We start from the raw sequence: 27,849 nt of genomic DNA on the forward strand, positions 1-27,849 counted from the left end.
CAAAAGCTAAGAAAATGTCAGGTTGAGGCAGGATCCAAATAATCTCTCCAGTAAGGCAACCACACACACAAACCATTGTGTTGTTTTACATCACAGCTGTGGATTGTTATGGGGGGGGGGAAAACAATTCACATCCCTGACCAGGCAGTCCAGGAGACCTCACCTTCTAGTCCAAATGAAATCATCATGCTGTGCTGGAGCAAAACAAATAACACACCAACTGCACAGAGCAGCACAACCTTCATGGATCCAATAAATCCTCCCTCAGCCACTGTTTCTCCTTGGACAGCCCTACTCTGTGGGAAGAAGAGACACACCACAAAGTCTGTCAATCCCAGTGGTGCATGAGATGCCAAATGTCCCCTCTGCTATCCCAGCACAGGCCTGGGGGTGTGGGGAGGACGAGCTGTACCAAGGGGACCCCACGGGCACCAACTGAGGCCCCTCCAGCTTCAGGTGTGAGAATACAAGAGAAAATGAGGGTTCCTCAGGGACAGAAAACATTGTAGTGTAAGAGGGGAAATGGGGGGAGGAGAGGTGAAAAAAACCCTCATTTTCCTTTTTGAAGAGTTTCTGCATTTATTTTTTATAGTACCAGAATCTAATACTAACCCATAAAGAACATGATCACATCACAGGCTTCATTAGCAAATAATTTAAATTGGCTAAATCATGTCTAACTTAAACTATACTAAAGCATTTTTATCATTGTTTTGGCAAAAATAAGTCATTTGTCCCTTATTTATTATTTGTATTGCAATGATACCCAGACATCCACTAAAGGATGGTCTAGAAACACAGACCAGAACTGCCCTTACTCTAGAGAGCTTACAGCCTAAGAAAGCTTTGCAGATGTTTGCATCAACAAGTATTTTAGAAGTTCTTATGCTTTGCACGTTCAAAATTATCAGAGCAGATCCATAAAAGATAAATATTAAGATGAATATTCAGATTTAGTGACTGATTTCCTATCCAGTCACTTCAGTCATCAATTTTATTTTCCTCTGTGGCCTGGGAGATCACAACAGGCACTGCAAGGCTGGGGAACAGAGCTACAGCCACAATTCCCCAAGCTCCAAAGAACTCAGGTGACACAGACCTTAAAAGCTCAACTCACAACCTTCCCAAGGAGGGTGACTTTCAAAAGTTACTAAATCCTTATATTCAAGTCAACTCCAGTGTTACAGGACAGGTTTCCAAGCTCTGGCAAACCCACAAATACATTCATTATGCTCTGAAAAATTCTTATAGTTTAAGGTAGCTTTTTAATGTGCCATATAAACTGTAGCCATGAGTGTTGCCGGTTTGTCTTTAAAAAAAAAAAAAAAAAGAGGGGAGAGCTGGAGGCAAAAACAGTCTCTTAAAAGCTCAAATTACTGATATGTATTATGATGTAAGAAGGAAAAATAATGATGGCAGCAGCTAACTGTGGGTGTTCTGGCTGAAGCTATGAATCTACATGGCACATTTCTGTAGATGCTCCTCATGGTCATCCTCCCCATGCTGCTGCTGATAATGTTGGTACAATTTGGACCCCCAGGTTCCCCCCATCCCTTCTGCTGCTGGAAAGTGTCCATTGGACATATTGAGTATAATGGAGGTCAAGGACTTAATGTAGTTTTTGGCCAGTGTGAGAGTCTCTATTTTGGACAGTTTGTTCTCAGCCCTCACGTGAGGGATCACCTCCCGCAGGGCCTGGAACGCGTTGTTGAGCTTGTGCATTCTCTGTCTCTCCCTCTCGTTGCTTTCCAGCCTCCTCAGATGCCTGTCCTTGGTGCTCCAAGGGCGCTTGGCTCTGGCTGCACTGATCTTACTGCTCTCCTTGTTTCCCCCATTCCTCCTTTCTCTGCGTCGCAAACATTTCGCCAGTTCTTTTTTTCTCATGGCTGGCTCCTCAGAAAATGCTTCTTTGTCAACAGTTTGCCTTTGCTTCTTTCCTTTGGTTTTAGTCTTCATGATTTGCTGGATGTGCTGGTATTAAGCACCACTGCTCTAAAAACATGCCCCCGATATGGTTGGCTGTTGTACAGTTCCCTGCTGAGCCGATGATCCGGTGCAGGTTGGTTTGATGTGTTTGTTTACTTGGTTCACTTACTGGAAAACCGTCACTGGCTCTCAATTTAAGTGACGTTCGTTTTAGAAGCTGTGAACGTTGTTACTCAAGATGACCTGTGCAGATGAACAGAGGAGAAAATCCTTTTGTAGAGAACAGATCCTCCTTCAGCTGGCAGGAAGAAGTTACAGAGGGAGCAGAGGACAAGTGAATGGAACCACAGAAACGAAGATGCAGTGAGTCACCTACTGGTGAAAAACAGATGCTTCTGCTTTCTTTAGAAGTAGGTCTCAAACTAGAGAGATTTCTCTGTACATAAGAGAAAATGGTCCCCAAGCTAATCCAGTTTTCCTGTAGAAAAGTGAACTACAACTCAAAACTCATGTAGAGTTCAATGGTCAATTAGATTTGATAACATGTTGCTTCAATTTTTTGATCTCATGCACTCCTGTTGTGTCACAGCTCATTACCCCACACTATAATAAAACCATACACGGCTTCACTCTACCTGTGTGGGGGCGTATTAGACAGAACCCTCAGGTTCTTACTCAGAGTAATTCTCCTTGAACTCCTGGCAATTGCTTTGTATAGGAACAGGTTCCCACTATGTTTCCGAGCAGTCCACTAGAGGGACACATGGCGCACTCACTTCCTGGAGAAGCTCAGAGTCAGCCACGTGTTTTCAGCTGCAGTATTTCTGCATTCTGGGCTAGTCTTCGCGTCCCTCCCCCCCCCCAAAAAAAAAAAAAACAAGCACTTCCCTCTTCCAACAATAATCCATTAACTGCAGGGCTTAATTGCAGTTGCTGCCCCAGATCGACAGCAGCAGGGCAGGTTATTTCCCAGGTTATCCAAAAAAGACACAGCAACACTCCTTCCCCCATATTAGCAGGGCAGATGACAGCATTGATATTTTACTCTATCTCAGCCTAGATTCTGTGCCCACACTACATCTGAAGAAAACAGCCTTACAGCAACCCTGCCTCTAACACCAACCATCAGAGTTACTGAGAGACATTCTCAGAATGTTCCTTCTGTGCTCTTACACTTGATGTAGTCAGAGAAAGGTTTGGTCTAAACAAAATATATTTTTATACCAGTTCTATTACATAGGAGCAGCTTGAGAGTTGGTGAGCCAATAAAAAATAAATAAAAGAAGAAGCAAAACCTTGCCCCAGGTGTGTGACTGCCCCAGCACAGGACATCACCCTCAGCTGGAGCAGGTGGTGGCAGTTCCCGGGTGTGCTGTGGTAAACACCACTTCCCCTCTTGTTTCTCATTTCTCTAGAGCCAAGTTCAGCTGCTGGGCAGGCAGGGACTCAGTTCTCTGCCTGGGAGGGCACCCTGGCCATCCCCAGTTCTGTACTACCAGGGAGGCAGTTTTAGCAAACATGACAGGAACTCACAAAGCAGCTGGGTGAGGGTGGCACCCAGGTGATGAATGCTGAGAGAAAGACAGCACCAAGCAGCTCGGCTGTGGGAGCCTAAAAGAAATGCTGGAGACACAGGGGTATCTTCAGCAGGAAAACAGCATAAAGGGCAAGCACTGGGTTTGTTCTGGACTGTTTGTGTAATCAGCAGAAAAGGCCCAACTGCAGGACAGCACAAAGCACCACTGGGGAGAGCTGCTGCTTGGAAGGAAAACAGCCCACAGGACTTGGTGAAGAAGAGATTCATGGAGGCAGCCAGCAGAGAAAGCTGGAAGAAAATCCAAGAGAAAGGAACCTTCAGCAAACTGTGGGAGCAAAGTAATCTTTAAAACTGCAGACTGGGCAAAAGCAGTTGGGATATGATGGGATAAGAAGGTGCCTAGCTGGCTGAGGTCTGCTTTCAGACTGCTGCATGCTGCCCTAACCCTGAGAAGAGACCCTACGGAGCCACAGGAGCTGCTGGGACCCCCCAGGGAGGTGGTACGAGTGTGCAAGGAGGAAACAGATGGAGGAGGAGTTCAGAAGCAACACACTGGGGTGGTCAAGAGAAACCAAAGAGAGAGAGCAGCCAAATACCAACACATTTTCCACCCTCTGCAGCCGTCTATCAGGGCTGGTGTCCCTCCACTGTGACTTACCACTGCACCAGCTGCAGAGAACGTGCTTAAGGCCCACGGGGCAACATAGCAGAGACCCGCGGGGAGCCAGGAGCAGCAGGAGGCTCTGCGGGGGCAACAGGGACGGAAGGCTGCAGGTCCTCTAGCCAAGCCAGGGTCTGTCAGCAGGAGCCTGCGAGGGAAGCAGGACGTGCCTGTCGCTGAGGGGGCCGCAGGGGCGGCGGGGCAGCGCTGGCACAGCCCCGGAGGCCCGAGCCCCGCAGGCTGAGGCCGCCGCAGGTGCCGGCCGCGGGCCGCTCCGAACACGTCGCTTAGCAGCGGTGGGCGGCCCGGCGCGGCGGCTGGGTAAGGCCTGCGTCCCACCGCGGGAGGCACCGGTGCAGGACACCAGGGCCCGCCGACACCCCCTCACCACAGCCGGGGCCGTTGCAATGGCACAGCGGCGGAACAAAGGCTCCCTGCCGGTTTCGGGATGGTCACAAGGCTCCCGGGGGCACATGGCAGGGGGAGCAGCACTGCAGCAGCGCGGGTGTCACTGACGGGCACTGAGCCGGGCACTGCCACCACAGCACGGGGCAGTCCAGTGCCTCCTTCAGCGGGTGGAGGGGGCCAAAGGCTGTGTCAGCTCTGTTCTGCCAAGGGCTGAGCAAGTTCTCAGCCCCCGTGTGACACCGGCCCACAGACACAGCAATGCCATCCCCTACAGGGAGCTGTTGCTGCTAAAGATTGCAAGTTCTCAAATTCTTCGGTAATAGGTTCTATATAGGATGACCAATTTAGTGTCATGGGATCTTTTACATCTGCTCTCATTAATGATGGCTGCCTTGGTCAAGTTTCAGCGCAGTAGTTATATTTTACCTAATGAAGTTGTTATCTTGCTATCAGTTTCTCATTCCCAGCTCTCAGCAGCTGCCAGGACTCAAGGGCTGCGATGTGATGTGGGGGCTTCCCCCCCAGCCTCCACTAACCCCTGACTGCTGCCAGCCCCATCCCAAACTGAAGGAATAACAGGGAAAACCAGCACTCTCCTCCTGCCTCACCACGTGCTCAGGCTGGAACAGTCTCAATGTCATGTGAAAGAAGCTCCCAATGTACACAAGGACTACATTTACCTCTTTGGTCCTTCAGCACATGCACTTGGATTGAAAGAAACCACAAAAATCTTCTAGAAAGAAATTAAATGAATACTGAGAAAACATCATTAACCTGTTTTCTGAAGAGTACTTATAAATTTTGAAGTCTGCATTCTTCTTACTGATACTTAATTCTATGATTAAAACCAATATTCAGTGTTCAGAACTACAGTTTGTATTTCAATTATTGCTGCTCTACTGACTGTACACACATTACCTGAGGTTCTCACAAGGATGATATTGGAAGAAATTAATGGTAACTACACTATTTAGTGTAGACTCATCTGCTGGGACTGTGTCTTTGAACTTTTGGTACTTTCTCAACCTCCGGACTCTAATAAATATATCTTACACTGGAACTACACTGTGGACCTGATCCATTGCTGCCATCTGTTTAAAAATGAACAAACAGACAAAGAGATTATAAATATATAACTGTATTTTATTTTTAATATTAAATATTTTTAAATTACAAGCAGTTTCTTGAATCACACTATGCATGATAATCAATATACAGTAGAAATTACAATTTAAAAATGTACACAATTTAAAGACATTTTGACCTGAAATTTCATTAACTATGATATATTGCCATAAACCTCATACCTGTATTAAATTACAATAGGAAAACCTCATACCTATGATTTTGTTACATAGTTTCTCATTTACAAATAGAATTAAACATTATATATACACACACATCAGTACCATTTATCATTTAAGTTACACCTACATCTGTGCAAGTTCAAACAATTTCATAAACAAAATTAACTGTAAGTCATATTCAAGTTTCTGAAAAACAGGCTGCTGGTATTACAAATACTTATTTTCAATAAGTTTATATGATGCTTGACTCTCCTCTAGATTTCTTCCTGTTTTGTACCAAAACTTTTAACATACAAGGATATTTCTGTATGACTTAAAGCTGAAGTAATTTTGTACACTCCACTCTTATTTAAGGCTATTTCTTATAAGGCTAAAATACTTGGATTCCACCTTTCAGCAACTCCAACACAAATAGCCATGTCACTGACACCTGACAACGCTGACATTTTAGGATAGTGCTTAATTGTAAAAAAAAAAAAAAAGGTCTCTCTACTAACCAGCCTCCTTATGAAAGAGATTGAGTACTACATAAAAATCTGCTAAAAATACTGATAAAAAGAATGAGGCTTAAATGGCTTTCATTAGTGCATCAACAAGGATATGAAAAAAAAAGTTTAATCATCTCATTTCATGAAAATGGCAATTTCCATAAATGCAGTTATACACAGTGTATCTGCAGCTGGGGGATTTGGGAGAGTACAGGTGTTCCCATGGAAACTGGACACTCTTCTCGCTCTCTTGGCTTCTTACTACAGATCCCAAGTTTTAAACAAACTTCTTTAGGTGGGAAAAATCAGATCTTTTAAATACCTTTAGTAGCCAAATTGAGACAACGCCTTCATTATTCAAACAATCCAGGTATTCTACTAGAGAAGGAATTAAACTGTAACCAGTCCTCATAATAAACCATTGAAAATAGATACATGTACTCCTCAAAGAGAGACCAGGCTTAAGTAGCTAGTGCAAGAAATTACCTGTAGTGAATGGTTTGTAGCAAATCCCCTCATTATAATGTAACACATTGGAATTACTGATTCATCTTCATTGTGCCACTTGACTGCCAGGCAGATATTGAAGTATTGCTAGTAGTTGATCAGATCTTTAAGTATATTTTTCCCCCAAAAGACCATCTATATTATTGCAATCCAGCCTACTGGATTACTGAAATTAAAATCCTTGTTTAAGTGAGGTGAGTCAACTTTAAATATTTCTTTCTCTTCATTGTACAGCTAAAATGGACATTACCTTGCTTAATATAATACACATCTAATTTTGGAAAAAATGCTCCTTTGGCAATTCATTAGCAATGAGTCCATGTGGACAAAGGAGTAAACTTTCACTTCCTGTGTAAGATTTTCTTTAAACTCAGGTAGAGAACAAAAATCTTGGATTCCCATCAAGCAAAGAAAATTCTCTATGTGCAAGATAAACATCTGATTCTCCAGACTTATAAGAAACAAAATGAACCACCAAATTACAACATTCTGCAGTATATACTTTGACTTAACTCTGGAATAATTTTGTAAAGCAAATGATTCAAAATTAAGGCTGAACTCCAGGTCTGACAGGCTTCTCACCACACAAGGCAGACAAGCCCACACGTTCTTTGCAGACCATTGTGGAGTTCCATTCTTACTGTGGTGAGAATTGCAGAAGACAGATGAAATGCCCTAAATCTAGCTGTATCAAGGAGTTTAATGTTGGAATCACAGAATTTCTAAGCAATAATTTGTGCACAAAGTCTATTACCAATATTTTTAAATATTTGGAGTAGTGCACAGCTTCCTTAAACCCTCTACAGTATATACTGTAAGCCTGTATTAAGAACTACTTGACTTTGCCTTTTAAATCATATTCTGGGAAAAGTCCATGGGAAAATTCAGTTCCTCACTTCATACTGAAGGACAGTTCTGACTAACTCCAAACCTGAGTGCCTCATCAGAAAAAGATATCTCAACAATTCATTGGCAACTTCAAATAACATAATAACTACATCGTTCCCTTTTGATCAGTATGGAAGCCATTCTGGTTAAGGGCTAAACAATGCTGGAAAAAAAAACAATTGACATATTCCTGTCATTTTAAGACATACTTAAAAATCAAAATTAACACAGAGGTATACAAAAAAAATTACACATCTGAAAATATCTAGTTTTCCCATCTTCATCTGATGAAAATTCTCTGGTGACAGGATCTGGACACAGAGCACTTGGACCACCATTAGCTCAAGCCCTGCCAAAACCGCCACTAAAATACAAAGTACTTCATATTTCAGCACATTTGTATTGTAGTGTCCTAAACCACAAACCCAGGTAAACTGTTCCTATCAGTGTTTCCTACAGATCCACAGCTGCATAAGGCATTCCAAGAGGTCAGGGATTTGTTTCTCAACTGAACTCACTTTGGAGTAATAATTAAGGATAACTTTTTTCCGAGCAGTTGGAAGGGCTGAAGCAGCCAGATACATGGGAGAGTGGGGAGGTTAAACCCCCCCAGTGTCTTCCCTTCCCTACAGACTTCAGAGCAAACTTACAGGATGGCACCCTTTGCTCAGGATGCATTTCAAGGTGTACCATGCAGCCTTGCAGACATTTTAAAGTGGGTCTGGCCTTCCCAAGGGTGCAAAACTGGGCATTAACTGTTAATCCAAACCTTCACTGTCATCACATCACCGAGAGGTAGATTTACCACAGGCCTCTGAACAGAGCCCCGTCTGCCGTCGGCAGAAGAGCTTCAAAATTCACAGAATGTACAACTGAAGGGCCAAGTGTACCCAAAGCCAGGCTACTGAAATCAGTCTTTTTATAAGATTCATAAATTCCACAGTTTTGTACAGCCAATTTTTGCTCTTCCTTCTCCAAGGCAGAAATTGCAGTAAAAACTGGAAGGCCCTTAATTGTGATATAGTCAGATGCTATTACAGTTTGAGCAGTCAGTAGGATCATATGTAGGAATTAAGAGACATTCTCTCTTTCATCTAAAAATTCCAGAGTATATCATATATTCTTTTCCAGTTTCCTATAAAACATGAACACTAACAACCATTCTATAATCATTATCATTTAGAAATGGTACTGAATATAAGATTTCAGCAAGTCTAACATAATACTCAGAAGTTATGTACGTTTTACAAGTACCGTGCATAGCAAAGGCTACAAAAAGGACAAATTAAACTGGATAACTGGGCCAATTCAACTTGTCTTATTTTCCTTGAAAGATTTAAGATTTTGATTCTGTACATCATCAGGAAATAAAGGAAGAATAATCCATAGTGCAATTGTAATAAGCAAAGTAATATGTAGTGATATCTTTTTGAATAAATATGGCTCACTACTGATCAACTATCATTCATACAGTTCCATCAACACAGCCACCTGTTGCACAGGACAGTTATACACAATTCTACAACAGGTGTAGGTTCAAATAGATAATGAACTACATGGAAAAATATAAAAAGAATATTATACAATCTCATACATAAACCAGACTGTAGTGTAATTGCTTTACTTGTTTAAGTTATCTGAAAAATACTTCAAGTACTTGAAAACAGCGGCAGAATCGTCTGTCAATGAAAAGCAAAATTGCACTGATTTAAAAATACATTACAAAGTTAAATACACATTCAAATTAATGTCCTGATTTAACATTGCTTTCAGTGTTTACTTTCGTTTCTCAGTACTTCTTGATTACCTGTGTTACTCCAGGAGGATCCAGAGTTTACATGAAGAAGTCTCAGACACAAAGTCTGTGTGTTTTATGTATGTAGTCCGAGGAAATTTAAATTAATTTAGTCTTTTTCTCCATCTTCACTGCTTCCTATTAATAGAGGAAAGGTCATAAGGTACAGTGAGATTCTTCTGCACAACCCTCAGTTCTTTGTAAGACTCTTCCTAGAACTTGGCATTGGTTTGGTTAATCTTTCCCTACAGCTTTCAACTACTGTAAACATTTGGTACATTTATTCATAGACATCTGCTTCAATCACACAGTTCAATGTCACTTCCCAGGACACATAAGGCAATGCAGGATGTCCAAAACAATCTCTCTTATCTGTAAGTTACTAAGCAGCAAACATTATCTAATCAATAAGCACAATACAGGAACAATACAACTCTCTTTAACACTGATTACACATTTATAGACATTGCCCATTAGCAAGGCTCTGCAATCAGTAACATTTATTTTTAATAATGCAACGTGTTACCGAGATTAATAATATGCCAAACTGATTCAAGTCTCCTTATTTTTGCTTCTCTTAGTCCTCAAAAACATATCAAAGCTTAAATAAGCTTTTTGTTACAGACAAGGCTTGTTAATAAATATACTGCTGGTACTCAATATTGCTCTGAACAGATTGTTTGGCTCTCCTAACAGAAACTATCCTACTCACAGCTCCTGAAAAAATGCTGCAATTCTTGAGAGAATGTCAAGAATGCACTGTCTAAAAAGCAATATGAAAAGAATCTAAACTGTAAAATAAGCTCACACAATAATGGCAGAAACATTATGTTCCTGGCATCCTCACCTGTGCAATGAAAACACAATTGCGACTTAGGACAGTGCAATAATGAGAATTATTAAGTGCTACAGTGTGGCAGGTGTAACAGCAGTGCTTAGGGACTGCAGAGGTTTCATTTATATAAATATAGCACTAGGGTTTTTACCAGAAAAATTCAGAGCTTGTCCTGTGGTTGAACAGTCTATGGAACACTTACAAGTTTATAGCAACTTGGATGCAAATAATCTCTATGGAAAGCTATGTCTTAACTGAAACACAAGACCAGACCTTTATAGTGCTAAAAATGCATTTATACATTAAGCATTTAAAATAGAACAAGATTTGTTGTACCTATGACTTGTATCTTTGCATAACATTTTTACCTTGTATCTTTAAAATAATTATTACAGCTAAATCACTTACCTCCTTGCTCTATATCTGAATCTGTAAGATGGGTAAGAGAAAAGCTTGCCATGTTTGCAGGAGAGATAGAGAATCTGGAATAAGGGGATGAATGTGACCAGTTCTGATCAAGAGTCCTGGAAGGTGGAGGTGGAGAGAAGTACTTTGATGGCTGAAGGGGTGATTTAGAACCAATAAGACTATTAGCTGCCTTGGATATAAAGGATGGCTCTGGAGAGGAGAAGTCATCATCCCACTCAAAACCCCCACCTTGAGGGGAAAAAAGAGCAAAAAGCATCATTACACTTCTGTAATGGAAGGTCACACACAGCTTTACAAGTATGCCCCTGGAACACTGCATTAACCCCAAACAAAACCTGTACCCTGGGCTAGAGATTTGTCACCCACAGTTTAGTTTCCTCTCAGGATACCCTGGACACATCAGTATATAAACAACCAGTATCACATTTTGCTCCTCAGGAACATGGGAATCTGATCCCAACTGCAGTGTGTGCTTAGGATGTAAAACTGAAGCCAACGTGGTACAGTGAATTTACAAATCACATTTAATTTAAATGACATTTCAGAAAAGACTCTGCATAAAACAGTCTCAGTCCCTGCTGTGTATAAATATATTCAAGTACCTTCTTCATCTGTTGAGCTTTCTGAATTTGCAAATCTGTTTAAGTAGCCAAGACTGGAGGATGGGACAGGAGAGCTGCCAGCGCCTTCCCCGTTCACGTCCACCCCACGGCTTCCCAGCTCCTTGGTGGGGGTTTCCTGAGGCAAAAAAGGCACTGCTGTAACTGGTTTTCCACACAACGTGTCCCTGCCCCACAAATACACTGCCCCACATTGCCATCAGGTCAAACGTGGAATTAAAAGGTCTGTGAACTGTTCCTACTACACAACAAAACTTTGAGCTATAGATTAGGCCCATGTAAGTACTTCTAGTTCCAGTGAAAGCTGTATCACATCTGTGCTGAAATACATGCAGGAAATCACTATTTAAATATTATTTATTATATAAAAAGGTTTCATATTTCTAGGAACAAAGCTAAAATATCTTCCAATTGAAAACAGTTCCCTTATCAGCCTAACATAGGTAGGGGTTTTTTTCCTCTTTAATAAAACCTTATCCCATCTCCCAACATTTTATTTTTCTTTTTAATCCCTTAATCAAGCTTTAGGATAAAGAGACAGACTTTGTACAGCTGGTGTTGGAAGCAGCCAACATTTTATCAGTTACTGGAATAACAAGTAAAGAGTTCAACAACTAAGAGCAGTTTCAATATAGCTAATTTTTTTCCTTCCCCTCTGACAAAAGGATTACTATTCTACAGGCTACCTAAACACAAATATATCACCTATGTTTTCTATTCCAAAACACAGTTAACTCCAATATTTATGTACGTCATCATAAGCAACATTTCCAAAGCTTGACAATGTGACTGTTCTTTTAAACTCACTGGACTAGTTTAGTTGCCATAATGTTAAAATACAATCCCCCCTGTATCCAGTTACAGAAGTTAAAAATTGATAAAGCAGACAGGGAAACAAAGGTAACCTTGAATTTTATAAGCAGATCAGTATTTCACTGAACATGAATCACACTGGATTAATAAAAATTAGCATTACCATCTGCATGCTGTTCTCATCTTCCCTCATGATTTTAGGTAAATTTGCTTTAGTGCTAAGTAACACAACAGTCAGAGTCAGGTTTCAGCTTGGGTTTTTTTTGTTTCGTTAGTTGTTGGCTTTTTTCCCCTTTCTTCCTTTCTTTTATAAAGGCATCTGAACTCAAAGTCCTCAAACACATTAAACAGAGAAGCTGCTTCTATAAAGTTACAACAATATTCTGTCAAAATAAATTGATCAGATCTGGTCCATAGTGATGCTGTCTTACATATTCAAATTAAATACAGCTTAAAAACATCACTAAAAAACATGTTTCATCAGCACATGCAGTCAAGGGTCCAACAGCAATGGAGATTCAGGACTTGGCAATCAACCCTGCCCAAAGTAAAACCCTCCTTCACTTTAAATTAGTGCTGCTATTCTACCAGCAACATAAAACTGCACCTAGCCAAGCAAAACAGTTCTTTTTTATTTCTTATATATTCTTTATGTATAAAAATAACCCACATCTCAAACAAGCTCTAACCCTGCCAAAACAAGAAAGGTAATGTTGTAAAAAGGTTTTCCCCAATATTAAGCTATTTACTCTACTACTACTTGTTTAACACACAAAAAAGCAAACCAACAAAAACTTCAGTCAGTAATTAAAAAATTACCTGATCAAACAAATAGACTGTCACATCATCAAAGAACGTTACAGCCTTTTTCTCATCTTTCCAAAGCTCATGTTGCCTTTCATTCAGAGGTTTTGGAAGTTTCAACAAGCTTCTCAAATGCTTTCCATCATCCTTGTCTGTAACTATCTCAGGTACTTGATGAACAGTTTCATCTTCACTGTCAGAACTCAGACTGTGCATATGAAAAGTCCTCATGTCATCCTCAGAATCACTGTTTTCATCTTCCTCATCTGCATCATCACCGTCTTCTAAATCAAGCATTCCAGAAACACTGAGTTTCCCAAGGTATTTTCCTTCAATATCTGGCTCTTTCAGTTTTTGCCCTTCCATGTGATAGAAGGACTTCTCACTGTTACTCAGATCTAAAGGACCGTGCATGTTGTGCACAGCCTTTAAGTCTCTGTGTGAAAGAAGTTCTGAAGTGTTAGTGCCAACACAAGAGACGCTCTTATGGGAAGTCTCCGATAGTTTTATTTCATCCCTTAGGTTGCCTTCCATCTCTATTCCCAGGGAAGTCAGAGTTGCCTCAGCCCACTCATCAGGACACCCCTGCATCCCTACATCCATCTCCTGGATCTCTAAATCGTGGTTTAGTTCTAGTGTTGTGTTTTGATTATCATCCTCCTGGTAATTCCTCACATCACAGATTTGCTGGCTCTCCTCAAACCCATAAGTCTCTTCTGTATGATTCTCCCCTCTGTTGGAAGAAACAACACACACAGGCTCTCTTGACAGATTTACAGACTCCTCTTGTTTTTTATCTGGCTCAGAATCATTATCAGAGAAATAGGCAGAGTCTCTATAGGAATTTTGATTTCCACCCAGAAAAACCACTGGGGTTATTTCAAAATTGCTGTTCACTGCATCTAAACAAGCTGCTGCTTCTGAAACAATGATGACTGGGTTAGAGGGTAAAGCACTGACACTGTTCTCACTGACACCACACAGAGCTGTATCCACACTGGAAGCATCCTCAACAGGGATATGGGAAGTCCATTCTGGAGATTCCAGGTTTTCTGTTTCATAGCCACTGTCAGCAGGTTTATCAGGTGGCAAAAGTTTCTGAGGACTTTGAGTCTGTAAAGATTCTAAAACCTCATTTACATCTAAAGAATCCAAAGAATCAGGTGTCTCTAAGGCTTGTTCTACAGTTTGTATAGGAGAAGGGCTGTCTTCCAAAAGACTATCCTGACTTGTACAGTCTGAAGCAGCAACAGAAATTAAGGTCACCTCTTCTGGAACATCCTTACAGTTCTCAAAGTGATTTGATGTTTCTTGTATTTCCTCCAATAAACATTCATTTTTTTTTAACATGGGAGAACTATCTTGCAAGTTTCTTTTCCTATCTTCCTGATCACTACATTTTTCTCCATTAAAAGTTATTTCATCAGACTTGAAAAGCAGTGCCTGCTTAATCTGTGCATCACACTCATCTGTTTCAACAGCAACACCATAATAAGGACCATTTCCAACATTATTATTTTTGGCATTATAGGATAGCTCTTCTTGACAGAGAGTATCAGTGTTACAGGACACAACTTCATTCACTTCTACATTTGAAAGTTTTCCCTCATCCTTCAAAATAGGAAGATTTCCATGTTTATCACACAATTTATGTGCTGCAGGTGGACTAGAAGATGCCTGCACCTCTACAGGAGTCTGAGAATTCAGATCTTTATTCAGTGTCACTGGGTTAAAATTTTCATCTTTCACTGCTTTAAGACTCTCATGTATTAAAGAAAAGACCTGTGCATTTTCAGCCAGCACAGGCTCAGGCTCTACAGAGTTTTTATTTGAAGTTTCTAATATACTTTTTAGAACATCATCTGATTTTTGCCCCAGATCACTGCTGGTTTTCTGAGAGAATAACCCTGTTAGTAAGTTCTTCTCTTGAAGAAATAAGAAGTTATCAGAAAGTTCTTCTAAAGTTATCACATCAGACTGGTTAGAGATATTTTCACATAAGGAAACTGTTTCTTTTTCAGAAGTATGACTAGAATGCTCCTCCTCAGAGCATCCTATTGCCTTTCTATCATCTGTGTTTGAGTTCAAAACAGATGGTTTAAAGTCTTTAGGAATATCATTTGTTTCAGCAAACCCAAGTATTTTTCTGTTTGTCAGTTCTTCTGATCTGTCAATGTCATTAAATATACTCTGGAAAGGACTTTCTGGGCTACCAGTAGCAGGCAAAAATTCCTCTTTAGGATCTGTATTGTAGTGGAAGAAGTCCCCATCAGTACTAGATTCTTCAACATCAAGATCCCTGAGAACCGTGAAATGAGAACTTTTTTCTTGTACAGCTTCTTGATGATCAACTTCTGTTGTTAGCACAACTGACTGGTTATCAAAATTCATGCTGCAGCCACTTCCTTTTTCCTCTAATTGGATATAGTAGTCATTTCCCACAGAAAGCTTGTGTGCATCAAACACAGGTAACACCCCAGGGACAGCAAGGGATGCCTCTTGGCCACTTCCATCCTGTGCTCCCGATCCTTGCTCCGACAGTGACCTCTCAAACACCTCCACTGGATAGAAGATACTTGTGTAGGTCATTGCTTCCTCAGGATTCACGGGACCACATTCATCAAAGTGATCGTGTTTAGCTGCCTCCCAGATATACTCAAAGCTGAGCCCATGGCTTGTTTCAGTTACAGTCAGAACCTCCTCCAGCTCATGGCCAAGTCTATCTCCTGTGAAGTGATCCAAGATTGGAAATGCAGAATTACTTGTTTCTCTGTTTGAGGTGTTTGGTTTCAGGGCATTCCACTGCTGTTCAAAATCGATCTCTGAGTCCCTCTGGCTCTGCATGCGGAGGTAAGTCAGGAGTCTGTGCACTTCTTCTGCCGTCGGTCTCTTCTCTGGAGGCAGCCAACAGAACTGCAGAACTTCATACCTACACAAATGGAAACATGTTTCAATAGGTTTCACACTGAAAAGGAATTCATAAAAGTCAGATATCTAACAAGCCTCAGAGTACCAATACCACTGGCAAGAACTTCCACCTCTAGCAAGTCCTTTTACCCCTTTATCCAGGGTTTGCCAGGAGAACGATTCCATGTAGCAATTTCAATATACTTAAGAGAGTTGAGTAATTTGAGACACTTCTTCAGCAGCTTTAAGAATAAATAAAAACAGTTGAAGTTTACCATCTATCAGAGTAGGGCTGCTCCAGACGTGGCTTGAAGGGTTTGACCTGCTTCTCCTTGATGACATGGGTCAGGACTTCCCTGTCGGAGAAGTCCGAGTAAGGGCGAGCAGCGTTCTCGAACAGCTCCCACAGCGTCACCCCCAGGGCCCTGGGACAGACAGCAAGTCACTGTGCATTCTGCTTGAAAACTAATTTAGAGCTGCTTTTCTAAGAAAGTAAGGACATGCAAAGCATAACTGGCAAGAAGAAATAAATACAACTGCCCATTGTCCCTAGACAATTCTAAACTTCAGAACCTGTTACCTCGTTTTATTTGACAGAATGTCAGAAGCCTGAAGAATAAAGTTGCTTGAAGGCAATGACAATGAAGGCAACAAAAGATAAGAGGCCTTAAATGACTCAACCATGGGAAAAAATCCACATATAATAAAAAAAACCATTATATTTTTTTATTATGTATTGAAGCAAGTTGTTATGTGTAGAAGCAAGATGAAAAAGCCTTATGGTAAGTTGAACAGAAGAAAAAGCTTTCATCAGAAACTGCAGTTATAGGTTAAACTGCTAAAAAACTCATCTCTGTTTCAGCTTTCAAAAAATTCCTTATTTTTAAGCTGCAGTGGTCAAAAGCTGCCTCTCTGCTCAGTGCACTGTACACAACACTAACCACATTTTCAGTGATTACAGTTAATACACGAGCAATCTTTCTGTGCTCAGAATGCAAAGTAACTCGCTCTGCATGTGTTACAGTACAATAATTTAGATTGGAAGTGGTGTCTGGAATTATCTAGTCCAAACCTATTCTGTATGAAAGGCACTAAAATTCCACTTGGAAACCTTAAGACCCCAGCTGCTCATAGTCCAGATGAACTAACCCAAGATGAACAGAAGAACTGTTTGCTCACTTGGAGGATGGAAGTAAATCAGTATTTACATAACTTCTATCTATCCCACTTGCATTCTGCAACCCTACCTTTAAATCAGCAAATAAAGCCTAGTTTTTAATTAGTGTTTTCAGAAATGTTAGCCTAATCCACAATTTCCATCATCCAAATTTCTTGGGGCTTGAGAACTGAAGTAGAACTTGGCAATTTCAAAAATGTTCCTCTTCAAGAGCTTCCCCAGCCATTGTCTATCAGCTCTTTGGAGCAGAGACAAACAGTTAATTGCTGCCCTCAAATGCTGCAGCAAGAACACAGCATTTTAATTAAGATGCCACTGTTCTACCAATGGAACTTAAATCAGGGTCTAGTGGGATCAACTTTTCATGTCATCCCCAGCTACTCATTATTGGAAACACCACTTATCATCTCTTTCATTTAAAAACATTTGAAGGCACTTGGCAAACACACAGTAATGATTTTTATTAGCAGAAACACCTATTTTTCTGCTAAACATTTTTGCTTACTCCAGTTATTCTCTCAACAGATTTCTAAGCATCTTTCCAAAGCAAGACACAGTTTCAGGGTTACAGAGATTACCCTACTGTACATCTGATGAAATAAGACAGGACAATTTAAATATTATTTACTCCTTCATTTGATATTTGAAAATCTGTTCACAAATCTCTCATTGAAGTAATTTTAAGGCCTTCTACATACCATATGTTACTGTATTTATTTTGCTCTGCTGATAACAGTCTGTCTTGAAAACTTGTTATTAACTCAGGTGCAGTCCATCGGAGAGGAACAAGTTTCTTCTCATCTGTCTCAATGTAATCTTCCTAAATTATTGATTAAAAAAAGAAAACAAAACAAAAAAAGAGACTGAACAAACATTGGATCGAATTCCAAACAGTGATAGTTCTTTCCTTAATATGGTCTTATGTGATGCCCATGTAAAACAATCATAATTTTAAAAAAAATTCTATTTTCCCCAACTAGCAGAGAATAAAGCAATGGAGGAAAGGCATTTACTGGTCATTGCATAGCAGAAAACATGACTGCCAATTTCTTATTTAAGGACTAGTACTCACAGAACGTTTTAATTAATGTCTTGGATTTTTCACTTTCTTGATACATTTAAATATTGTTAAAATTTTCATTAAGAAATTTGAATTTTTCTTTCAATGTTTTCCTTAAAATTCATTAAAATTAATTTGTTCATATTTTAGGACTACTATAAATAGGACCTAAAAAGGTAGATTTACCAGAAGCTTCTTCCTACAAGCACGAATTCTACTCATCCCTAGAAAGTTCATTTATTCTGGTACATCAACTTGCTACAGTTATTTGTCAGTTGTACTTTGAAAGTTCATCATTCAAATACAGGACAATCTAATATCATTTTATAACTTTAAAGGATGCTTGTTTTAACTTTAGGCCCCAGTTCCTTAAAAACAGTGGTGCACAACTACATTAACTTACCTTATACCTACTGAATCCTATCCCATAATCTCCCACTTTGACATTTAAATCGGATGTCAGGAAGCAATTCCGTAAGGCCAAGTCACTGAAAATGCAAACAAATTACAGTGAGACAAACCTAGGAGTGTTCCATGCAAATTGAGACAATGGGTTTAACAGAAGTGACACCTCCTGGAAGAGTCAGGCCAGGGCTTAAAGCATCGAATGAAAAACCAACAAAGTTATTTAAAAAAAATAATTAAGAAATCAAGGACTTATTCACAGTTACAGGTCACAGTCACTGGTAAGCAGGAACTCATCGGTAACACAAACAGTGCCAAGGATTCAGCATCCCCTCTGGATACACTTCAACAATGCCATGTGCATGAGCTGCAGGGCAATCCCACAAACCCAAACCCTACTGAAGGCTGAAGCAAGGGGGGTGCAGAAGGGTGTGCTCCTGGAACTGCCCTCCTCCTCATCGTCTTTGGAGGACACTAAACCAGCCCATGCTCTCCCAAAGACCAGCTCATACACAATGCAAACACAGGCACAGGAACTGGGGAGAAAAATTTCAAAAGCACCATTTTGATCCAAACTAAACCTCAAGACAGCCTTCTTGTTGCTTACAGTTTTATCAATTTTGTACAAGCTAAAAACTGATCCCATATCTCCCTGGAATACTGCAGACACTGCAGTGTGTACAAACACTGATCACTTCCAGAAAAAACAAACACTGCTGGGGTTTCTCCTGACATTGGACTTATGGGACATTTGTTTGTGGCCAAAAGGATATGATTTCCCTTGGGGACTCCCACTGTTTCAAAAGAAAATCAGTTTATAGACACACAGTCAAGCAGAATCTGTGCTCTGGAACCCAAAGAAAATTAAACACAGTGACAAGGTAATCACATTTAAAGATTTTAAACAAAAAGGTCAGACTATTATGCTGTCCTGTATAAAAAAGTTCAAACTGTAGTCATTTCCTTAGAGCAGTGGCATTTATTTTTAAGCATTCAAACCACACACAGAATTTATGTGCAGTTATTTCATTCTACTAATAATCCTGTCCTGGAGATTACTGAGGCTGTTCACACACCACAGAGGTGTTGTCCCTCTTCACACCTATCCTTGCATGTCTTGAATTTAATTACCTTAAGGAAAGTCTATCAACAATTCAGATTGGGTTTAAATACTTTACAATATGATACCAAGCAACTAGTAATATCTTACACCCACAGTTAAGTTCCTCTAAGTAACAAACCCATACCTTACACATGAGCCAGAACTACAGACAGTCTTTGAAAAAGATCAACCAAAAAAGTAACATATTCCATACAAGTCCTTTAATAAACAAATCAAAAAGCTCTTGAACAGACACAGAAGTTGCTTCCAGTTTCCACCATAAACCAGACCACAAGTATTCATGAGCCAGCAGTGCTGCTGCAATAATACCAAGAAGCTGTTTTAGGAAACCCATCGTGCAAACTCAGAAATTTATGCAAGTTTAATGAAGCTGGAACTGTGGCTGTGACAGCAAAGAGCTCAGCAGACTAATTGCTCAAATATTTCACTTCTCAGTTTCACAGAAGGGGACCAGGCAATTAAGTGCCCTGGAACAGCTCTACCTTTGCTTCTGTGTGGATTAAAAAAGTCTCTGAAGTACAAACAGCCTTAAAACCACACAGTTTTCCTGTTTCAAAGAAAGATGATGTTTTCCTTTCTAGAATCATTGAACTACACAGGTTAGAAACACATTTGCAACCTTCAATTATTCCCCAGAGCTTGCCAACTTGTTTTATACTATTTAAATAAATATCCTGGAAGAGAAAAATTTTTGGCTGCTTGAATTTACCACTAACAACAAAATCACTGATGCTGGAGATTTACCACTTACTCTGACAGCATCAGGATAGTGTTGCTAGAAGTAAACATTTACAGTGAGAATCTTGCAGATCCAAAGAATAATTATTCACCCAGTTTATCTGTATTTCACTGAAAATGTGCTGTTAAATTTAACACCTACAGAGCCATGCTGCTGAAGACAAGAAACTGCCCCCTCAGTTAGACAGGTACAATTGGTATTACCTTCAAGTCATTTGAGATTGTTAAATGGGTGAAAAGAGGATCAGCCACCAGCTGAGTCCAGGGCTTTAGGGTTTTTTCAGGGTTTTGCTGTTGTTTTACACCTGCACCTTTTGACACTTCAGCTCATTTCTCTCTGAACACAAGGTCTCTGCTTTCTCTAAGCAGCAAGATGTGCATTGATAAGCTCCAGGACAAGCTCCTGACTTGCTCGTCAGGATGATGCAAGTCCTGTTTCTACAGCAAAGGAGAGACCAGCAAAGTAAACTCTTGTGATACCCCAGGCTTCACCAAGTCAGTCATGTTTGGGGAACAAGTACACTTTCATATTTTAATCATCCTAAAGGTTGATGTCTTCCAGTTCCTTAGAACCTTTTCACTTAAAGCCAAAAGATTAATTTTTGTATTTTTCTGAGCAACTAGTTTCATGAATAAGTTTTCCCAGCCTTTTGCAACTACTGCCATTCTTTCAATATCAATTACATTAAATTTAAAGTAATTATATTAATTAGAAAGAAATCTAGCATTCCCCCCAGTTCAAACAAAATTGTTCTCCCAGTATGATTACTTCAAAATCTGACTATCTCAATTACTGACTATGAAAAGGTTACAGGAACAAAAATTCAGGGAGAGAACACCCATTTTAGTCAGATTTTCTATCTCAAGTCAGCTTCCCCTTTACTGCATTAGAAAGGCATTTTTTTCCAATTTTAGTAACAAAGGTAACAGACCACCAAACAGAAGTCCTAAATTTTTATGATTCACAGCAGGTAAGGTTCATCGTAACAAAGTTCTAACATCCCTCCCCCCACAATAAACAAATTTAACTTGGCCAAGAATTAACCAAACTACATCTTCTGGGCTGGCTTGGCAGCAGGTTGTGTTCTCTGGGCTGCAGGTGCTCAGCTTTCAGGCAGGTGGAGCTGCAACACCACAGCACTGCAGCTCAGTGAGCTCCTTCAGTAGCATCACACCTGCCTGGCTCAGGGTATGGCACAGACAGTACAATCTTCGATGCATGGATTTTAATGAACACACCCCCAGGAATCTCAGATTGCATCCCAGCTGGATGAGATTCCTCTGGGAGTCATACCTGTGCACAAAGTTGTGTTTGTGCATCACAGCCAGGCCAGCAGCGATCTCACACGCCATCCTCTGCAGCAGCATTATCTGGGAGTCTCCTTTCATGTGCTCCTGCTCATTGCACAGATAAGTTTTCAGGTCACCCTGTAAAAGAAGTTGAAAATATTCATCAGCCTTGTATGCTGGTTGAATCTGAAAATCTTTTAATAAAGATCCAACAGTACTTACTAACCACACTTGTGCTTAATAAAATAATCTCAAGATTCCATTCTCCATAAGGATTCTTACAGAAGCCATCTAAGGCATATGCTATTGTCATTTCAAGGGGTTTTAATCAAATCATTAGTAATTAACAACCTAGATCAGACTGCCACATAGAACCTGTCATACTTTAATACTTTCCACTAAAAAAACCAAAGTTTGATGAGCCTCTGTTTTTAAATGAGTTTTCAAGTGCTCCAAATCAGCAAGGCTGACTGTCTGGAATTTGTAAGGGAAGGAAGGGAGAGACCAGAGGAGAGGGTTTCAGACATTGCCAGCTCACAGAACTTTCAATATAAAAAGCATGGTAATACACCCACTCTAGTCAAGAATTCCAATGATGGCAGCAGTTTTCCTGAACCCAGGCAACACTGAGCAACAGACACATAATTAATGAGCCCAGAGAAGCACTTCATAAACTACTAAAAAAAGAACAGCTTTGAAATAGAGGGAAAATACCTGAATGCTGTCCAAACATTCAGGAAAAGGAAGACTTACAGTAAATGAGTCCAAGCGGGGGAAAAGAACAAGTTTCCCATGGCATTGTTGTTCCTTTTCTCACAGTTGGGTCTTTAAACCTAACACTCCCATGCTTTTGTTATTTAAAATATAGACTTTCTGCATGTTTAGCAAATTATTTCAGAGGGCATTTCTGTATTGAGACTGAATAACATATATCACAACTTATTTCACTGGGTCTAACTGTCCATGTCCATTGTCTGCCTAAATCTCGGGCCAGGAAGGAGACTGAAGGGAGATTCTGAGGTTGAGCAGACAAGACAGTCCTTGCACTGGCTAAAAGTCACCCTGATGTCCAGAAAAGACTGAAGATCTCTGGTGCTCACATAATTATGGAGCTATAACTGAAGCATCTCATTCGTCCTTAATGTGTTAACTGAGGCAGACAATTTACAATTCTAATAGTTCAGGCAGAGAATGTCTGTGGTGCACTACAGTGTAACAGTGCAGTGACAGCTGAGCTGGACAGTCACAAACCTGGGATATGTTTAATAAAACAAGAACCACTTAGAAGTAGACACTAATCCTTTGCAAAACAGCATTTTAATTTTTAAAAACATGAATAGATTCTATAGTACACAGAAGCAGCTATTCTACCTTCATTTGCTTTGGATATTCTACCTATGCTGTAAGTGGTTACACCACCTTCAGAGAAAGCATGTAGAATTTCTAATACTGTTTGACATTGTAGAAGCCTTCATTACATTCTCTTTATCCTGTTTCTAGCTAGTAATTAGGTTAACATTGATGTATTTGCAGCCTACAGAATTAAATTTTTTAAAATGTTTCCCAAAAGATCTCTGTGACTTACAATTACCACTTCATACGGGCTCAGGTTTATATGGATAAACATTTATATATAAAACAAAGACACCCCCCCCTTTCCATCTTGCCAGAGCAGAGCTCCAAACAACTACAGAAAGAACAGCACTTGTAACACACACGGGTTCCCAGTAGGAATCCAAGCCCAAGGAATACAAGCACCGAACACTCAGCTGAGCTGACTGTAGGTGGCAGCAGGAGCCTGGAGAAACACAAACTCTCCCAAATTGTCATTCATTAAAACAGCAACTGCTTGCTTAGGGCTGTCCCAGGTGGATTAAGTTCCTAGGATGCCTGAAGCGCACCGAAGAATACTTTTTAAATTTTAAATGCATTAGTAACAGCAGTGCTGTGTGACATCCCTTATTTAGTAAATTATTCATGCAGGCACTTATTTTTGTAGGAAAACCAACTTTTATTAAATCCAGCACCTTGAAACATACTGTTTCTGCCTTCCCATTCTATTCTAATTAAAGTTACGATCAAGTTTAAAAATATAAACCAGGTATTTTTAGTGTTGCTTTAAAAGGACATTGCTTGTACCAACCTGGGGGGAACCAATGGCCATACTCAAGTGTCAAATTGCCCTTCAGAGGGACTGGACAGGCCAAAAAAGGATCCAACAGGAACCTTATGAAACTCCAGAAAGACAAATGCAAACTGCTGCACCTGGGAAGGAAAAACCCCTTGCAACAACACTGCTTGAGGAGCAGCCACTGGGCAGCAGCTGTGCAGGAAGGGACCTGGGGATCCTGGTGGGCAGCAAGCTCCACATCAACCCTATGTGTGCCCTGGGAGCAGACTGGGAACAGCCTCCAGAGTTGCACACACAGGACTGGGGCCAGGAGAGCCAGGGAAGGTGTTCTCTCCTGCCCAGCACTTGTCAGACATCATCAGCTCCTGTGTTCAGTACTGGCTGCCCCAAAACAACACAAACTGGAATGAGTTCAGTAGAGGGCCACCAAGACAGTCAGGGCTCAGAGCACTACACCAGGAGGAGAGGCCCAGGGAACTGGGTTCACTCAGCCCAGGGAAAGGAAGACCTTGGGAGCACCCAGTAGCAGCTGCCTGGTCCATATGAAGTTATAAAGACTAAGCCAGGTTCTCCCTGTGGACCATGGATGGAGGATGAGACAACAGGCATGAGCTGAAACATGGAAAGTTCACACTCGGTATAAGGAAAGCTCTTTTACACACAAGGACATGAGCAGAAGTGCAAGTTGCCCAGAGAGAAGGTGCAATTTCCATCCTTGGATGTTTTCAGGATCCAAATGGACAAAACTCTGAGAAATCTAGTCTGACCTCAGGCTGACACTGCTTTGAGCAGGAGGTTGGAGTGGAGAATTATCCTGAATTATCCAAGGATGCCTCCCTGCCTAAAAGCAGGCAGCAGCAACACAGCAATACTATCCCCACACTGAGAGCCACGAAATGGCCCTTTATCGACAGACTTTTTAATGCAGTAAATATCAAAGGTTATATATATCTGAATAAATGCAGTTCTGCAAAATTCACTGCAGAGACATCTAAATATAAAAAGCTCAATAATCATGCTTGAAGAAGGCTCTACTTTCTTTCCAACTTCCTCTGCCACCCTGCCTTTTCCTTCCTCTCCTGGGACCCCACAAAGAGCTGGAGTTCACCTTTCCTCCCACCCTTCTCAGTTCAGTCAGGATCAGTTCAGCCACTTACTTATTAGGTAAGTCTTAATATGCTTTTTCTCTGTGACAGCCAGAAGCTGGGGCACATTTACATGTGGTACCCTTTGGCAGATTTTTGTTTGTGCAAATTCCATATTGGGTTCACAGGAACAGCCAACATGACTGACATGGCTCTGACATGACTTTTTAACCCAGAAGGCACTGTTGATAATGGTTTTAAAAATGTAAAGAGGTTACCAGATTATGTCTACTGAACACTTGCTACCATGTTGGAAAACTACCTGCCAAGTCACACAATAGCACCTTATTGTCCCTTTGGAAGTTCTTGGACAACTGAAATCACTCCCCCTGCCTCCCCCTCCACTGCTTTGCAGTGTAAGTAACCCTGCAGTCACCCCATTAAAATGGCTGAAACTGCAGTATGGGATAGAGCACCTTCCTCATCAGAACCTTGCTTAGGCAGATACATGTTTAAGAAATATTAAACAGTGCTGAGAGCAGAGTCTTTGAACTCAGACATAATTTTTGAAGTTGTCATGAATTGACGAGTTCCCCCTTCTTTTTAAACCACACCACTGAAAAATCTATTTGCCTCATATCCATATTGACCATGATTATTAAACAGATTCATTGAACTCTTTGATGATGAAGTTTTCATTGCAAAGGTTCTGTTTTGATTTGAAGATGTTTTCAAGTGGTAGCAATAAAAAAAAAAAAGCCCAAATTAAAAAAAGAACCAACCACTGCAAGCTGGCACCTTCCCCTAACAGCAACATCCCTAAAGCAAGCTACAGAGCATTCCAGGCAAATACTGCATCCTGCTGATCTCATCTGCTCAGGGAATTGCAAGACCTGAAGAATTTCTGTAAGAATTTGATAGGCAAATCAGCCTTACAATATACATGCAACTTCCACATTTGAATAACTTTCCTTTTCTCATAAATTATGTCAATCCATTAGAGGATTTGCTGTGCAGACAAAATGCTGGCCACATAAGGGCTAAGTAATATATTAAAGTTAATAAGGCAGCTACCACTATTTTTAACCTGGCATCATTCTACAATGTTTAACAGTGAACAGTTAACTATTCATAGCAGACTGCACCAACATACTATGCAAACCAATATGGGCAGAGGGGGTGTGAGACCTTTTCAAGCATTTCTTTTTATATTTACTATTTTCTTAACCATTTTAACATAGGCAAAGGAAAATTAGAATTTAAATGCTTAAATAACTTATGTGCAACTGAGCTCTCTTGCTTCTTTCCCAGCTCTGCAAAGCAACTTGAATTACATTAGAAAATAGGTTAAATGGTAGCCAAAGCAGTCATGGCACACACAACCAGCAATCTTGTGTAACAGAAATGTATCAGTAGTTTCTGTGGCCAAGAAAACAAGTCAGCCAGCCTGCCTGACATCCAGCACTGCCACCCTGACAGCTCTAGTTTCTCTGCACTAGTTTCCAGTGCCTCTGACCAAGACCTTTCAATGCCAAGGAGCCTGGGAACTGCTAATCCAACAGGGCTGCCTGAGCAGCCAAGGCAAGGTCAACTGGCCCTAAAAAGGCTACAAATCCAAGTGAGAGAAGTAGCAAAAGGGGTACATGCTGGGATAGGCTCTGAGTTTGAAGGACTGAGAATAAAACAACCACTGCACCCTCCAGACCCTGCTGGTCAGCAGAACAGCCACATTTTTCATTACTTTACATGCCAGATTTGCAAAACGAGGTCAACATTGCCCAAAAGGCCTCAAAAGAACTGGTCACCTGAAGATATTTAATTTCCCATCCAACACAGTTGAAATACTTGACACCTTTTTTCGGAACCATTGAATTCTTAATCACGTAAGTACAAGGGATGAAACCAAGTTCACTCTTTGTTGTATGTGCAAAGACACCACCAGTAACACAAGGCAAAGGGCTTTGGCACAGCCCTGCACCAGTGGTAGCCAAAGAGGACCATGTTTGATGTTCCCACTGGAATACACAGTCACCACAGACACTGGAACCTTTAGGTGACCCCTTCAGCTGCCCCTGTGGTCTTTCTGCTGCAGAATCACTCTTGCATGTTTTGGAAGCATCTCCATACACCAGAATTCACCCAATTTAAGGGGGGAAAAAGTACAAAAGGAGCTACCAGCTTTTGAGTTCACTTATTACTAAAAGTCTGAAAAATCCAAATAACTGCCATTCCAGCCACAGTGATAAAAAGCCTCCTGACACTCCCCTAAAACAACTGTACTAGAAAAAGCTGTTTAGTCAACACCTGCTATTCCAAATGGTGCTGTCCTGTTTCCTTCTTCCTGTCTCTTCTCTCCCCTTACTCCAAAATTACCAGCCCCTGTGTATTTCTGTGCACAGTGAAAAAATACTAAGTCTAGGAGATACTCAACTGTACCAACCAAGAACTCCTTAAGTGAGCCTTTAACATGAATGTTATGTTTAACTCACTATAATATATAATTTTCTAGAAACAAGGTTTAGTTCACTTGGAATAGAAATGAGCACAGACATTTATTTTCCATTCCAAAGAAATTACCTAACTACACTCAAATTTGTACAACTACCACTTTAACTGTCAAGATTACTGCCCCCAGTTAAAGTGAAAATCTATTTTATCCCCTTAAGTAAAATCCTTTCCAGATTACTCTGCAGGATCATGACAACTTCTGGCATAAATAATCAGGCATCAAACAAGGATATTATTTTCTCCTGTATACCTAAAGTAGGGCAATCTTTAAAAGTTACTCCATCTTTAAATTTAAAGTTGGTTTAAATTGTGTAACTATTTGAAAACATGGTAGCAATTAAATTTCATTTGGATGTATAGCTGATGGACTCCATAAAATGCAATTCTTTTTCAAGGGTCCTTTTAAA

General features: G+C 40.5%; 2 protein-coding genes across 2 annotated transcripts in view; both read right to left on the reverse strand.

Annotated features, from left to right (window-relative positions):
• Positions 1–553: 553 nt before the first annotated feature.
• On the reverse strand, positions 554–5,621 carry BHLHA15 (basic helix-loop-helix family member a15). Its single transcript, XM_018067334.1, has 3 exons — positions 5,451–5,621; positions 4,122–4,272; positions 554–2,169 (listed from the first exon to the last, which is right to left on the reverse strand). Exon 3 carries the CDS (start codon positions 1,954–1,956, stop codon positions 1,456–1,458), a length of 501 nt encoding a protein of 166 aa, XP_017922823.1. The 5' UTR covers positions 1,957–2,169; positions 4,122–4,272; positions 5,451–5,621; the 3' UTR covers positions 554–1,455.
• Positions 5,622–5,653: 32 nt separating this feature from the next.
• The window catches only part of LMTK2 (lemur tyrosine kinase 2), a 42,069-nt gene continuing 19,873 nt past the window's right edge, over positions 5,654–27,849 (reverse strand). The window contains exons 7-14 of the mRNA XM_029957837.1: positions 21,723–21,856; positions 18,566–18,650; positions 17,801–17,922; positions 16,201–16,350; positions 13,034–15,947; positions 11,384–11,519; positions 10,761–11,009; positions 5,654–9,655 (exon numbers count right to left, since the gene is read on the reverse strand). Of these exons, the coding sequence (XP_029813697.1) occupies positions 9,627–9,655; positions 10,761–11,009; positions 11,384–11,519; positions 13,034–15,947; positions 16,201–16,350; positions 17,801–17,922; positions 18,566–18,650; positions 21,723–21,856 (3,819 nt within the window). The 3' untranslated portion in view covers positions 5,654–9,626. The remainder of the gene's footprint in view (positions 9,656–10,760; positions 11,010–11,383; positions 11,520–13,033; positions 15,948–16,200; positions 16,351–17,800; positions 17,923–18,565; positions 18,651–21,722; positions 21,857–27,849) is intronic.

The sequence above is a fragment of the Manacus vitellinus genome, unplaced genomic scaffold (genome assembly GCF_001715985.3).
Source record: "Manacus vitellinus isolate BGI_N305 unplaced genomic scaffold, ASM171598v3 scaffold_12_pilon, whole genome shotgun sequence".
NCBI classification, from domain to species: domain Eukaryota; kingdom Metazoa; phylum Chordata; class Aves; order Passeriformes; family Pipridae; genus Manacus; species Manacus vitellinus.

Bases quoted from the DNA above. Each gene is read 5' to 3' on its own strand.
- BHLHA15 (XM_018067334.1), bottom strand. From the start codon at position 1,956: ATGAAGACTAAAACCAAAGGAAAGAAGCAAAGGCAAACTGTTGACAAA.